This window comes from Crocodylus siamensis, chromosome 11 (assembly GCF_052110815.1).
Source record: "Crocodylus siamensis isolate JL-2025a chromosome 11, ASM5211081v1, whole genome shotgun sequence".
NCBI lineage: Eukaryota > Metazoa > Chordata > Crocodylia > Crocodylidae > Crocodylus > Crocodylus siamensis.
The window spans coordinates 12,167,197-12,180,978 of NC_143405.1; the positions used below are offsets into that span (position 1 = coordinate 12,167,197).

The window sequence follows — 13,782 nt, forward strand, 5'->3', positions numbered from 1 at the left end:
AAGCACCAACTTGCACTGTGGATGGAAAATAGAGCAGCGAGGGCCTAGTTAACTTAGCATTTCTGGCCTTCACTCAGAATCTTCCTACTTTTCCCCCCCTATCATACTGTCTCATTCCTTGTTTAATGCATTTAATTTCTCTTTGGTTTCAAGCAACAGCCCCTGAGGTCTGTACTGAACTTGTTTCTTCACTGATATCTTTTGGTAGTCTTGGCAGTTTGAAGATGGAGAATTTAATTTGCTCTGATAGCCTCTTTAAATCCTTCAGTCCCTGGATAGAGGTGTACATGCCCTTGGATTCTCTGAGCCTCCATACCAACTTAGTGGGAGCTCTGAGTAGAGTCCCTGTTCCATGCTTTCATCCCACCCTCCCTCCTTAGCAATTTTCCCTTCTGTGTTTCCCCTTGGGGGAAGGTACCGCTAATGAGCATTGAGACAGTGACTCCCTCCATCCCCAGTGACTCCCTCCATCTCTCTGACATGCGCAGCTTTGACGGCTTGCTCGTTAGTGATACCTTAGAAGGGGTGCAGCCTCCCACAGATATATCACTCACAGATTATTTTTATATATATCCTGTTACTGTGACAGAGAAGAAGGTCTAACTCATGAGCTTCTGCCTTCCCCTAGGCTGTAGCACGTAGGCTGTCCGTCTCTACTAATTCTTCTCACTATGTCCCTGTCAGGAATTAAAATCTAAACTTCCCCTACCTCTTCTGGCTATTAAAGTGTTGACTCTTCAGTCCTTTCATCAGACATTAAAGGCAGATTTCCTTCCCTGTGACCTGGCAGGCATTTTTCCTGCACGCACATTAATGTGGTCTGTCTTGTATGGCCAGATATTCTTGTGTAAACAGCTTCTCCCCATTCTGAAACCTAAGGTGATAATTTGTTCTTATCCCCATCTGGCTGTAGGCATTACAGAGAGAACCTGCTCTCAAAATAATTCTTTCTTAACCTTTAGTACTCAAAGAGTGGCTAAAGTCCTGACATGGGAGGGTTTATATGCCTACCAAAACTCATTGTTTTGTAGAATAGCTATAATAAATCTGGATGTATTTATTATCTGTACTAATGCAAATCCTTTTCCTGAATCCTGCCAAGCTCTTGTCCTCATTAGTATCTTGTGGCAATGAGTTCCACCAGCCCATTGCATATTGGATAAAAAGTACTACTATTTACGAGATGGGGAGGTGGCTGGGAAATGCACAAAAATGTTCATGGAAAGCCAATTCTGAAGTCATATGTGCAGGCATTGAGGAAACCAAGCTTTACATTTGGATATAAAAGTGTTGATTCTTGTTCATCAATGAATAGAAGCAGTATCATATGACTTATCTGAGCAAACCCAACTAAGCAGATCTTGAAAAGCAGATACTAAATCCCACACCAAGTAATATGAAGAATTGGAGACATATAACCAAGTAAATTCAAGTAATGCATAAATTAGAGGAAATTGCAACTGGCTCATGGATATTCTATGAGCTGAAGATAAACATCTAAGTTAGTTGTATAAATTATTCATGGTAAAGTATTTGTTCAGCTTTATTCATCAGTATTTGAAAGCCGTGCATGGAGACATGTGGGGAGGCAAATAGAGACATGGCTTTCACTTCCAGTGCGATACTTTGGAATCTGAGGCCTCTGGGGAGATATAAAATGCAAAATGATCAGTTGGAGCCAACTCTCCTACTGGAGCCAACCCTCCTATACTTTGATCACTGTCATTTTGGATGAGAGCATGGGTTCTCATGGGGCCCTCACTGTCATGCCACTGGGACCTGTAATAACCCCTTTCCTATCTTAACTTGCCAAACCAGTGAAATCAGGGCACCATTTTTTTCCTCATTATTCAGCTTGTCCCCATCATGGGAACCCAGCCATTGCTTCGCTTTGGTCTGTGGGGTTCTAAACTTAATCCCAAACACATATTGGCAGGGGTTTTTTCTACTGCATTTGATTTGAAGCAGGATCCTTGCTGTTGGCTCAAACAAAGGACTTACCCTAGAGGGACATGGTGAGATCTCCAGAGAGACTGATAAAACCCTTAGTCCCTTCCAAAGGAGATTAGCTTGTGTGAGTAGTTCACTGTACAGAGCAGGAGTTGGATATATGATTCATCTTCCTTCACTATGTTGGGTCACAAAGGCAATGGATGCAGGTGTCGCTGTGGAGGTAGTCTTTCCAGACTTCAGCAAGGCCTTTGACACCGTCTCCCACCCCATCTTCATTAAAAAACTAGGTGACTGTGGCACTGATGCCTACACAGTCAGATGGATTGCAGATTGGCTCAAGGGTTGTACTCAGAGGGTGGTGGTGGACAGGTCATATTCAACCTGGGGGAAGTGGGCAGTGGAGTCCTCCAGGGCTCAGTCCTTGGGCCTGTGCTGTTCAATTTCTTTATCAGTGATTTGGACGATGGGGTGAAATGCAACCTGTTTAAATTTGCTGATGATACCAAAATTTGGGGTGAGGTGAGCATGCTAGTAGGGAGGGAAAGATTGCAGCAAGATCTGGATAGGTTACAGGAGTGGGCTAACATAAACAGGATGCGTTTCAATATTGACAAGTGCAGGATCCTGCACTTGGGCAATAGAAACCAGCAGCACACTTATAGAATGGGAAACTCCCTTCTTCAGAGCATGGAGGCAGAAAGGGATCTTGAAGTCATTATTGACTCCAAGATGAACATGGGCTGACAATGCGAGGTCACGGTTGGCAGGGCTAACCAGACCTTGTCGTGCATCCACAGGTGCATCTCAAGTAGAGCCAGGGAGGTGATCCTCCCCCTCTATGCGACGCTGGTCAGGCCAGAGCTGGAGTACTGCTTCTAGTTCTGTGCACCCCATTTCAGGAGGGATGTGGACGACATTGAAAGGGTCCAGAGGGGGGCCACCCGCATGATCCGGGGACAACAGGGCAGACCCTACAATGAAAGACTGCGGGACCTAAACCTGTTCAGCCTTCACAAGAGAAGGCTGAGGGGGGACCTGGTGACTGTCTATAAACTCACTAGGGGGGACCAGAAAGGTTTAGGGGAGACCTTGTTTCCCCTAGCGCCCCCTGGCATGACAAGGAACAATGGACACAAATTATTAGAGAGTAGGTTTAGATTAGACATCCACAAGAACTACTTCATAGTTAGGGTGGCTAGGAGCTGGACCCAACTTCCTAGGGAAGTGGTGCTGGCTCCTACCATGGGGATCTTTAAGAAGAGGCTCGATGACTACCTGGCTGGACTCATTTGAGTCCAGTCATTTCTCCCGCCCAGGCGGGGGGGTCGGACTTGAAGATCTACAAGGTCCCTTCGACCCGACTTCTATGATTCTATGAAAGACAAGATAGCAAATCCCATAAGTACATAGACCCAGAACTTGGGTCTTGTTGCCAGGCTTGTTGCCTTTTGGAGATACAATTTTGGAGATACAATTAAAACTAAGAATATAAGTAATGAGATGAAATGTAACTGCTGTGTGATCCATTGTCCCCTCTCCCTATCCATAGTTCTTTGAGGGAGAACTATAGATGGCTGCCATAGATCATGTGGTTAGCTAGAGGCCCATGGGATTGGGGAGTAGGATTTTCTTTATTCTCCTAATATAGGGGAAGGTTTTGCTTGTACCCCTTCAAGGGTGGATATGCCTTTGAGGATGAATTTCCTGATGTGTTTTGCAGCACTGGGGTCAATCTGGTCATGGCAACCTGTAGGCTGGCCCAAAAGATGAGGCTATTTCTCTGTAAGAGGATCTTTTCAACACTTCCCTCAGGACCAGTTGGCTTTGAAAAAGACTCAGACAGCTCAACTATCTGACCTCCTGTTGTGAAAGCCTTGAGAGTATTGGAGAACATATTGCACCTGTAGAACAGCCTCAGAACGGCTGATCCAAAGCTCACTGAAATCACTGAGCTCAGATTAGGTCTCATGCTTACAGCACAACACACCTGTATCCCAAATTATGCGCCCTGTGCATGTCAGCTTTGCAATCCATCTTGTATGAGCAAATGACACCCAGACTTCCTGCTGTGTTCGATGAGCACCTGTCTATTTCTGGAGGCAATTCTTGGTGCTCACTGTGATCTGCCGAGGAGTCTTGGAGCCAATAATTCAACTCTGTGTGTGTCCCTGCATGGCTCTTAGGATCCATTGCTTTGTTCTCATTGTTTACTCCCAAGGAAGATACTCTGAGATTGGAGGCAGAGTATTTTTGGTGCAAAGTCCCTAATTTTGGGATCTGTTACCCTAACATGTGAATTTAGTGAGTTTTATGGCACAGTGGAGGGTTGGGTGTTACTTTTACTTAGATTTTTGCAAACTGTTGGGTAAAGAGTGAGGGTTAGTTCTGGAACAGGAATTTTAAGATGAAAGGTTGGTAGGTTGATGTTTTGATTGATGTTAGTACCATCAGGCACCCTAGTGAGTGGTGATGGGATCCAATCAAAATAAATGCATGCATAATTACATTAATTAAAATAATTTAACAGGCAGAAACATGTAATGGATATAGAACCAGACTGGGAGCAAAGAGATATGGGTTCTGATGCTGGCTTTACCACTGTTTTGTTCTGTGCCCTAAATCTTTGTGGGTGTCGTTTTCTTCACCATAAACTGAGGCTGCCCGTGTTTATCAATGCACCCTGATGAAAATTTCTGTGTAAGCCCTGGCTATTGTTATTGCCATTATTAAAACTCATGTTTTATCTGATTTACGGGAATGGAGAAATAAAAAGGAACAGAGGCTTGAGACTTGATTAGACATGCAGTTGCTGAAGACAGTACCGTGTTTATTGCAAGAAAATTGTTTTCAGTGTTGGCTGCCCTCTTAGGGATGCTCAGTCAGGATTTTTCTGAAGATGCCCAGGATTTTGTATGACAGTTTTTGGTGCCCAATTCAAAATGTCTTAAGAACCCTGGTTTCTAAAGAGGATGTGCTCAGGACTTTCTTAAAACAGTTCCCTTCAAGGTATCTCGAAGTGAGACCATAAATTCACTAGATGCTCTTGAAAAACTTAGCCTGTATTTTTTCCAACTTGCTGCCTAGTTCAGAGTTGAAATTTGGGACCCACATTGCATAAGATCAAGGAAAACAACCTGCATTTTCACCCAGGACAAAATCAATCTTTTCAGCAGGTTCAGGAAAAGTTGCTCTTATTTTTCCTATGCTGTTTTTCTATGTTCACATTCAACTGCACTCTCTAGGGATTGGTGAAAACTTGTTCTTCTGAACCCTGTTTGGCAGAACTACAGGCTTTGTGTGCTACGGAAATAAAAAGACATTGGAACATAGTAATCAGACACAAGGCCTGTGTAGTCCGGTGTATTGGCTGTGGCAGGTCCCCAAACCACCTGTTTTAGAGGAACATGGACGAACAGTGCACTAGGCAACTCTGGGATAAGCTACCCTCTACAGAGGTAGGGCATGCATAGTTCTGGAAGCTTATCTGAGATTTACCTATGCATTGCATATGTGGAGGTTAATCCACCTGTTGCTCAGACCCTGGTCCTTAAGGTGCTGTGGTATTGTGCAGTAATATCTCCCCTGTTTCCTCTTCTTCCCCTTAGATCTAGCCTCTGAGTTTCATCTGTGTATCCATTTAAGGGCACCCTATATCATTTTCCTCTTTTCTCTCATCTTGCCCTTTCCTCAGTGGTCCTCCCCCCCGTCCAAACTCAGAGCCTTACCCCCATTGTGTTCCTGTGTTGTCTCATAGGGAGTTTGCCCGTTGGAAGGTGAGGAACACAGCCATCGAACGGAGAGACCTACTCCGCAATCCAGTGCCCCTGATGCCTGAATTTCAAAGAAGCATCCGCCTGCTGGGCAGGAGACCCACCACGCAGCAGTTCATTGATACCATCATCAAAAAGTACGGCACCCACATCCTCATCTCTGCTACCCTGGGAGGTAGGTGACAACCAGGACTATTTTTTTATGCAGGTACCTGTGACGTGGAAGTGTGGGGATGAAACATGCTCTTCGTGTCCTCTGCCATTTGGTTTGTATGGTGGTGAACCACAGCTGCTGATTTTCCCCCATGGAGTCCTTGATGTCCTGTTGGTCTTTTGAGAAGCCCAGACTAACTATACACGAGCTCCTTGGCCTAACAGTGGAATATGTGAACATGGTGTTTGTATGATGTGCACGTACCTGTTCTTTGTTTTACAATGGCATGTGTGTCAGTACGTTTTGTGTGAAGTGCGCATAGCCATAATTGGTTTGACAATAGAGTGCATGTATTGTGATAAGGCATGCGTGTGCACACCTGCATTTATCAGCGTTTGGATGTATGAAGAAGGTTTGTGTGCTTGTATGTGTTTGTGTGCATGTGAAGGTGTGTACACACCCACTGAGTTTTGGCCTGCAAGGCCTAGGAGATATTTAACCATCTTGGCTGGGTCTGAATTGAGCCTGAATAGCACTTTATACCATAGAGTGGGTCTATTGATCTTAATGGCAGCACATCCTTGGGAAGCGCAGCTACGCAAGCATCGCAGTGTGGGTGCGTGATTCTGGGAGTGTGCAAACACCAGTATCTGAGTGAGCGAGCATGTTTTAGATAGTACAGGGATGCTAAATGTTGAACGTATATGTGTGCACCTATGTGTACAACTTCTACATCATGCTACACTTTCCATGTGAACTATTTAAAGAATCCCAAGGAAGTGTTCAGGGAGCCCTAAGCAGTTTGAAGGAGCGGGGTGTGGGGAATGAAAACACCCACCAACAGAAAAAGAAATCACGTGAGCTGAATATTCAGCTGGAGGTTTCGTCACTCAGGGACAGGAACAGTGGACTTGTTGGTTAAAAGTCTACCGTGTTACCCACACCTTAGCTTCACCCTCTGCCTTGTTTCTTGCAGCTAGATGCTCTCTTCTTTTTCCTGTCTCTGAAGCCAAACTGAATTCAGGAGGAAAGCCGGCTTCTCCCACAAAGCAATGTCACCAGACACGGAAGAATCTAAAATGTTTCATAAAGAAGACTAAGGAATTAGATAATGGTGGGAGCAGCAATTGAGAGGAGTTAGGGGGGAGAGGGGAGGCAGAAAGTCCCAAATTGAATGCAGCAGTGAAAACAATATTATAGGGCATGTTTTTGTTGAGGGAAAATAATTAGTTAAATTAAATGCAAGATATTATATGCAGGGACTGCAGACAGATCCATGTGTGGGCAGAATATGGTTGACTAAAGGATTGCAGGGGGCAGTCAGTCATTTGTATGAAGAGCTACTGGTGCTGCATGGAAAATTTCAAATGATTTGAAAGTGAATAATGGAAAAGCATTTCCAGTGGAAATATTGTTTTTTTCCCCCTCTTCTCCCACATTCCTTCCTCCCTTCCCTCTTACCAGCTCTACTTGTTACCCATTTGGGGCATGCAGTTGAATAGCTTTTATGGCAAACAGTGGTATTTGTTCTGAAAATATTGCACAGACAAACAAGGCAGCTTATCTCAGGGCTTTGTGCTGCTGCCTATCGCCGTGCTATCTGAGTGCCTTGCACATGAAATAGGTTTGCAGCATTGAAGTCCATAGTGACTTTTTGGCTATGCTTCCTATTCAGGTTGTAGAAAACTCCCTAAACCTCTTGTACATGATCAGATATGGGGGTGAGATCAGACTGACTTGCATCTCTGCAAACATTTCTGGCATGTGCAACTTTGGTGCCAGATAAACGTATATAGCGCTGCTGAAATTAAGTGCCCGTGCCTATTATTGAATTCAGACTGAAAGACTCCAAAATCCTTAACTGCCTATTCAATCCATCTGTCAAACACCATCAATGCTTAAATCTATCGTTTAATAGGAGTGGTTTGTTGAATCAGGGTCTAAATGAATCCTTTGCAGACAGTACTCTTCTCTGTTGAGGGAACATCTCCTGGGGATCACATTTTACCCGGCACAAGACAACAAAGTAAGCAGCCATGGAGGTGAACAGAGTTTTGTTTGTGGTTTTATTTTTCCCCTCCACTGACAGCCTTTCTCCCTTCTTTCTTCCTTTCAAATAACAAAGACCTTCAGTGGTGAAATATATTTTTAATTTCACCCGGGCGAGGTTGTGAATTATTCACGGTGGCTTGTTCCTTTTCCTGTTTTTACAACACAACATTTTTAAATATGCAGAGGCTTGTAACAAGAGCTGCTGGTGGAGAGAATACTAAACGTTCAGTCAGTTCAGATAGTGGGGAGTGTCCAGATTTGAGGGGAGGGGAATAAAGGCTCCATCTTCATGATGAACATGATAAAGACGATGCAGACAAAGCGACTGTGGAGCAGGCATTGTGCATGGAGTGGGACATATTCCAGGAAGAGTTTTCAGGCCAATCTGGATGCTTGTGGTATCAAACAGAGGTTCTCCTAGTAGTCACTGGGTGCATCTACATGAGAGGTTAACTGCACAGTAGCGCCTCGCAGCACAAACAGCACTAATATGCTACTGCACAGTATTATTAGGCTACTGCGCAGTAGCGACACTAGTGCCAGTGCAGTAATGCCCATTACTATACACTCATTTAGCACTTGATTATATAAGTACTCAACTTAATGCACAGTAACTACACTGCATTAATGAACATGTAGATGCGCCCACTGTCTCCCTAACTCTCTCTAGACCTCAGGCCTCATCAGAAAACTTTTATCCAGAAAACATCGCTTTTAACTAATTTAAATCTCTATGTGATTTATGACCAGTTGAGGAATGAAAGAACAACATGGGCACCACCCTTTGTTTGTACTTGCTGTTGTACGGAGTTCAGGGAGCCTGTGAGATGAGCCAGTCTGGTACAACTGTTGTCTTTTGCACCCGTCAGCGTTTCAGCTGCTTTTCAGTTACAGATCAGCTCCTTCCCCCTGGAGCCCAATAAAGAGCGAGCCCTGATGCTCCAGTTTAGTTCTGACAAAGGGATTGGTGCAGGGTCATTTCTAGGGCATACTTGCTCAGGGACAGAGAACACAGAGCTGAGAGCTAATTTGCAGGGAAAGCCCTGAAGGGAAGACAACTTTGAACATGGCATTCACTTAATAAACGAGAAATTAAGACTTAATAATGCAGCAAAATCTATTAACCCCTCTTGATCTAAGGGTTGCTTTGACGCACTCTTTTTCTGTGGGGATGCTGTGCTTTTGCTAGTCTCATGCACACAGAGGAGATTTCTAGCAGTGCATGCCCCCCCTGCCACCGTCATTCATCTCTCAGGAATGATGCTCATCTCTCAAGGCATGTGCTGAAGCTCATAGACTTTTTTCAGATTTTTTCCCCCTCCTCCTCCCAGTGGTGAGATCCCAACACTTAACAAAGGGAAAAATAGCAACAACTTTGGGGGCAGAATACAGATCTCCAGGCACCCTAAAAACTTTGGTTTCTTGTAACTCTGCCTGGGGACACCACCAGCTTCGCAAAGTTTACTTAACAGGGTATATCTGGGGCTATCCTTCCAACCCTCAGCTGGGCTGGTGACTGAAATCCTGGTTTTCTACCACCTGGATTTCTGTTTACTGCCTGGTTTTTGTCTAAATGTTCTCTGCTTTGACAACATTGAGTGGAGACCTGGACAAGCACCCTTTATGTCTGTGTATGGACAATATAAATGAGGGCATGGGACTTTCTGAAGAATTTAAGCGAGGTGTGAGTTTGATAAAATCCAGGTGCCTACCTCTCTCATGGTTGTTGAATATCTCATGCAGGAAATACAGTTCAAGTCCCTCCTGGGCCATACTGCACTACACATAGCAGCCTAGTCTGGAAATGGACACAAAGCAGCTAATTTATCTCAGGCGTATCCCTAGGAGGTGCAGTGCATTCATTTCAATGACAAATTTAACCCCAAAATACAACCTGTATTTCTGATTCATCCCATCTTCCCAGAAATATCTGTGCTCTTCCTTCCCTGCTTCCACTTATGCCTGGGAGGAGCTCCCTTGCAAAAATATCCACAAAGCCCAATGCATTTTCCTCCTTCAAATCTATTTTTAAAACTCACCTGTGCCATGAAACCTGCAAAGCACTCAACAATGGCCAGGCAGCTGGTATGCTATATGACCGCTGCTTATCCCGCTAATCATAATCAGCTCATTACCTTGTGCTTCTTCCGTCTGTTTGTTGTCTACACCTGTTGTCTCTCATCATATACTTAGATTGTAAACCCTTTGGGCCAGAAAACATCTTTCTGCTATTTGCGACTGTAGTGCTTAATGCCATGGATCCCTGGATCCCTGGCAGAGGTCTCTTGACACTACTGTCAACATTATTCTGGTCAGAAAACAAGTTATTTTACAGCATCCATGAAGCAAATGAAGAGATTTAAATTAACTTGTTGTTGGTTCCCCCCCTCCTTCCCCCCCCCCCCAAAAAAAAGAAAAAGGATGATTCTGCCTTGGAAAATGTCTTTTTTTCTATGAGGCAAATGATCCAAACCCCAAATATTTATCTGTAAAACAAACAAATCAAAGCAAAATATTCCATGACATTTTTTGTTTTCAGGAATTTGGCTTTTAGATAAAGAAACAAAGGAAAGCTTCCACAGAAAGTAGATTTTTGGTGAAGTTTTGATTTTAACTAACCGGGGGGGGGGGGGGTGTTCCACAAAAAAATGTCAGCTTTCCTTTTCTTCATTTAAAAAAAAAATGCTCAAAATGCAAAGTATTTATTTATCAGAAAACTGTTTGGATACATTTGTGACCAGACCTGTTATTATCATCCTCATCAGCAGCATATTTATTAATGGCTCTCCCATGGAATTACAGCAGGTGTCACTTACTTCTTCGCTAATTAAAGTTCAGTCTCCTCTTAAAGCTAGCGATATAGAAATGGGATCTTCTTACTCTGAGGATCTGCTCTCTGTGTATATCTAGAATTAGATTTCTTGGTGTTAGTGCTGAAAATAGTTGCTTCTACTCTTTATTTTTTTCAGCCTGCCAAGCCAGCACCGGTACCAGAGAGCGAGATGGATTTCTTTGTGGTTCATATGTCATTAATACAATTTTTAAGCAAACTCCACTTGTAAACTTGGCAGTCTCTGTTTTTCATCTTTCTTTTCTTTGGCTACAAAATTTAGCAAATATTCCTTAATATTTGTTGCTGCTGATGGAACTTGAACTTGCCAACACCCCTGTTCACTATGACTTCTGGGGAGGTGAAGCTCTCATTAATATGGATTCTGATTCCTTGGTATTGCACTGCACCTTTTGCTCACACAATTTTAGGCACCTGAGCTCAGCAGAAAGAGCAGATTGGGTACGGGCTGGTGGTTTATCCTGCTTCTTCCTATAATCCCAATATGCACGTTCCTCCTCGGCCGCTAATTTTTGCAAGGAGACTGGAGGAGAAATAGATGCAAATACTAATCTTTTTATCCTTTACACCCAGCTATTCATTCTATGTATTGAGCTAGATTAAGGCTTCTATGAAGTGACCTATCCCTATTGACTTTGGTGACACTATGCTGATGTACGCCAGCTGGAAATCTGGCTTATTGATTTCAGTGAAGCTGATTTACACCATTTATTGACTGCAATATAGCATGGCCAATTTATACCAGATCAAGGATCTGCCCCATTATGCTGATGAACGGAAACAGCTTTGTTAAACTACAGAGCTCCAGGAGTGATCGGTGAGACAGGCTCTTATGCATATCACAGTGTATGGCATTAAGTCTTTGGGAGCGGGCAGTGACAACCTATCTTCTTTTCTTTGCAGGGGAGGAGGCATTGACCATGTACATGGACAAAAGCCGACTTGACAGGAAGTCAGGGAATGCAACTCAGAGTGTTGAAGCGTTGCACCAGCTTGCTTCCTCCTACTTTGTAGACCGTGATGGCACTATGAGGAGACTCCACGAGATCCAGATCTCTACCGGAGCAATCAAAGTATGGTTTGTGCAGCTAAGGAGAGCCTAAGAAGGGAAGCAAAGCAGAGCAAGGCAGCTATTCCAACACAGTAGTGATATGGGACCGTTTCATGTGGTGTTGCTGTTGGATTAGCAGCAACATGTCACCTTTGCAGATCAAAAAATAAGTCATTCCCTTTTGGTCCTGAAGTTAGATGGGACAAGTAGTCCTGCTGTACCAGTCATAGGTCCTTCCAGTGTGGCAGTGATATTTGGATGGGCATGGTCCATCTAGTATGAGAGTAACTGTGGAAAGGGGATGACCACTGTAGAGTGGCTGTGATGCTGAAGAGATGTAGAAGTAGTCAGTGCAGTGTGATGGCAAGGTTGAAGAAGGGATTGCTGTTCCAGGCTGTGTGATCGGGCATAGGCAGGCAATTCTCCACTGGCAGAAATATTGGACATCATGCCACCCTTGAATATTTTCCTGTTACAGGCATTGCTGTGGTGGCTGTTGAGCAGCTCTCAGGTGAATTAACTACAAGGGAGTGAGAAAAGCCCACAGTGAGGCATTACAAAGGCATCTGAAATGAAATGGATAGCGATAGAGAGCTGGGAGTTGGGGCGGTGGGGAGGGGAACTACTGGCAGCATACAAAGGAGAGAAAATGGATCCACAAACAAAGACCTCTTCCTCTGAAAGCCATCAGCCTATATTGGGGAGGGATTTGACTGTCACGGAGTTCACTCCAGGGAAGAGAAACGGGATGAAGACATCAATACTAGCCACTTCTGAAAGGCTGCGGCTTCTGTTATTATACCATGGTGTCTTCTGGCTGAGCCTGTTCCCTCATGGACAGGATGCCAGATTGAGATACTGAAGCAGTGACAGAAAATAATTGCCCTTTGTGAATTTAGGAAGGGCAGCTCTCCTCCAGAGCTGGAAACCTCCATTCACAAAAACGGCCACACTGCAGGGGGAGGAGGATTTTCTGTCTCCCTCTAGCTAGAATATTTATAGGCTTGCTCATGTGGCTTGGGAGCATTAAGCATCACCACTGATCCATCTCCTCACTTAGGTTTCCATGCAGAGATGCCAGGGAATTATTCCTTTCTTGGCTTCTGGTCTGGTCCAACAGAGATTCCCCTATCGACTGCATCAGTGTATAGGTCCAGATTTACATGTAGCTGTATAGAAAAAGGGAAAGATCAAAGCCAGACTGGGTGTGATGGGTGGATCTTTTATCAAGTTGCTTGAATTTCAGACTTGACCACATCTGTACACTGGGGGATATTTTATTCTCAGCCATACAACATAGCCTACATCAGGTAGGATGTACTTTGGTGCATAGAGCTGGGTGCACCTGCTAGCAGAGACAGGGCGACAGGCCTGGGACTGCCTGGGAACATTGCTATTGTTGTTTTTTTTCTCTTTTGGTACAGGTAACAGAAACTCGGACTGGCCCTCTGGGCTGTAACAGCTATGACAATCTGGACTCTGTGAGTTCTGTCCTTCTGCAAAGCACTGAGAGCAAACTTCATCTGCAAGGTAGGGACAGGAAAAAGGGAATGAAGAATGTGAACGGGGGGAAGGAGAAAATTAAACCCTTTTCTCCGTCACTCTCCCTACTTGTCTCCTACTGTTTGCTGCAATCCCTTCCTCATCTTCAATTGCATTGTAAGGTCCTGGGGATGGGGACAGTGATGTCCTAAACATTTGTGCAGCGTCCAACACAATGGCATCCTAACTGTGATGGTTGGGCAGAATTGAAGAAGCATTTAGGCTTGTAAAAATGCCTTCATTCACTTTGTGTGTTACAAAAGTGCCTGAGAGAATTAGGTGTCCAACCACAACTAATTTTCAGTAGAAACTGCTTTTTATTTTTATATATGTATCACCATAAATGAACATAATAATTTCTAATGGTATTTGAGGAAGACATTAGCTAAGTATATGTATCCCTTTCTAA

General features: G+C 44.0%; 1 protein-coding gene across 1 annotated transcript in view; it reads left to right on the plus strand.

Moving 5' to 3' along the window:
- BRINP1 (BMP/retinoic acid inducible neural specific 1) overlaps positions 1-13,782 on the plus strand; it is a 94,543-nt gene that overhangs the window by 60,031 nt on the left and 20,730 nt on the right. The window contains exons 3-5 of the mRNA XM_090021961.1: positions 5,708-5,898; positions 11,684-11,853; positions 13,256-13,361. Of these exons, the coding sequence (XP_089878087.1) occupies positions 5,708-5,898; positions 11,684-11,853; positions 13,256-13,361 (467 nt within the window). The remainder of the gene's footprint in view (positions 1-5,707; positions 5,899-11,683; positions 11,854-13,255; positions 13,362-13,782) is intronic.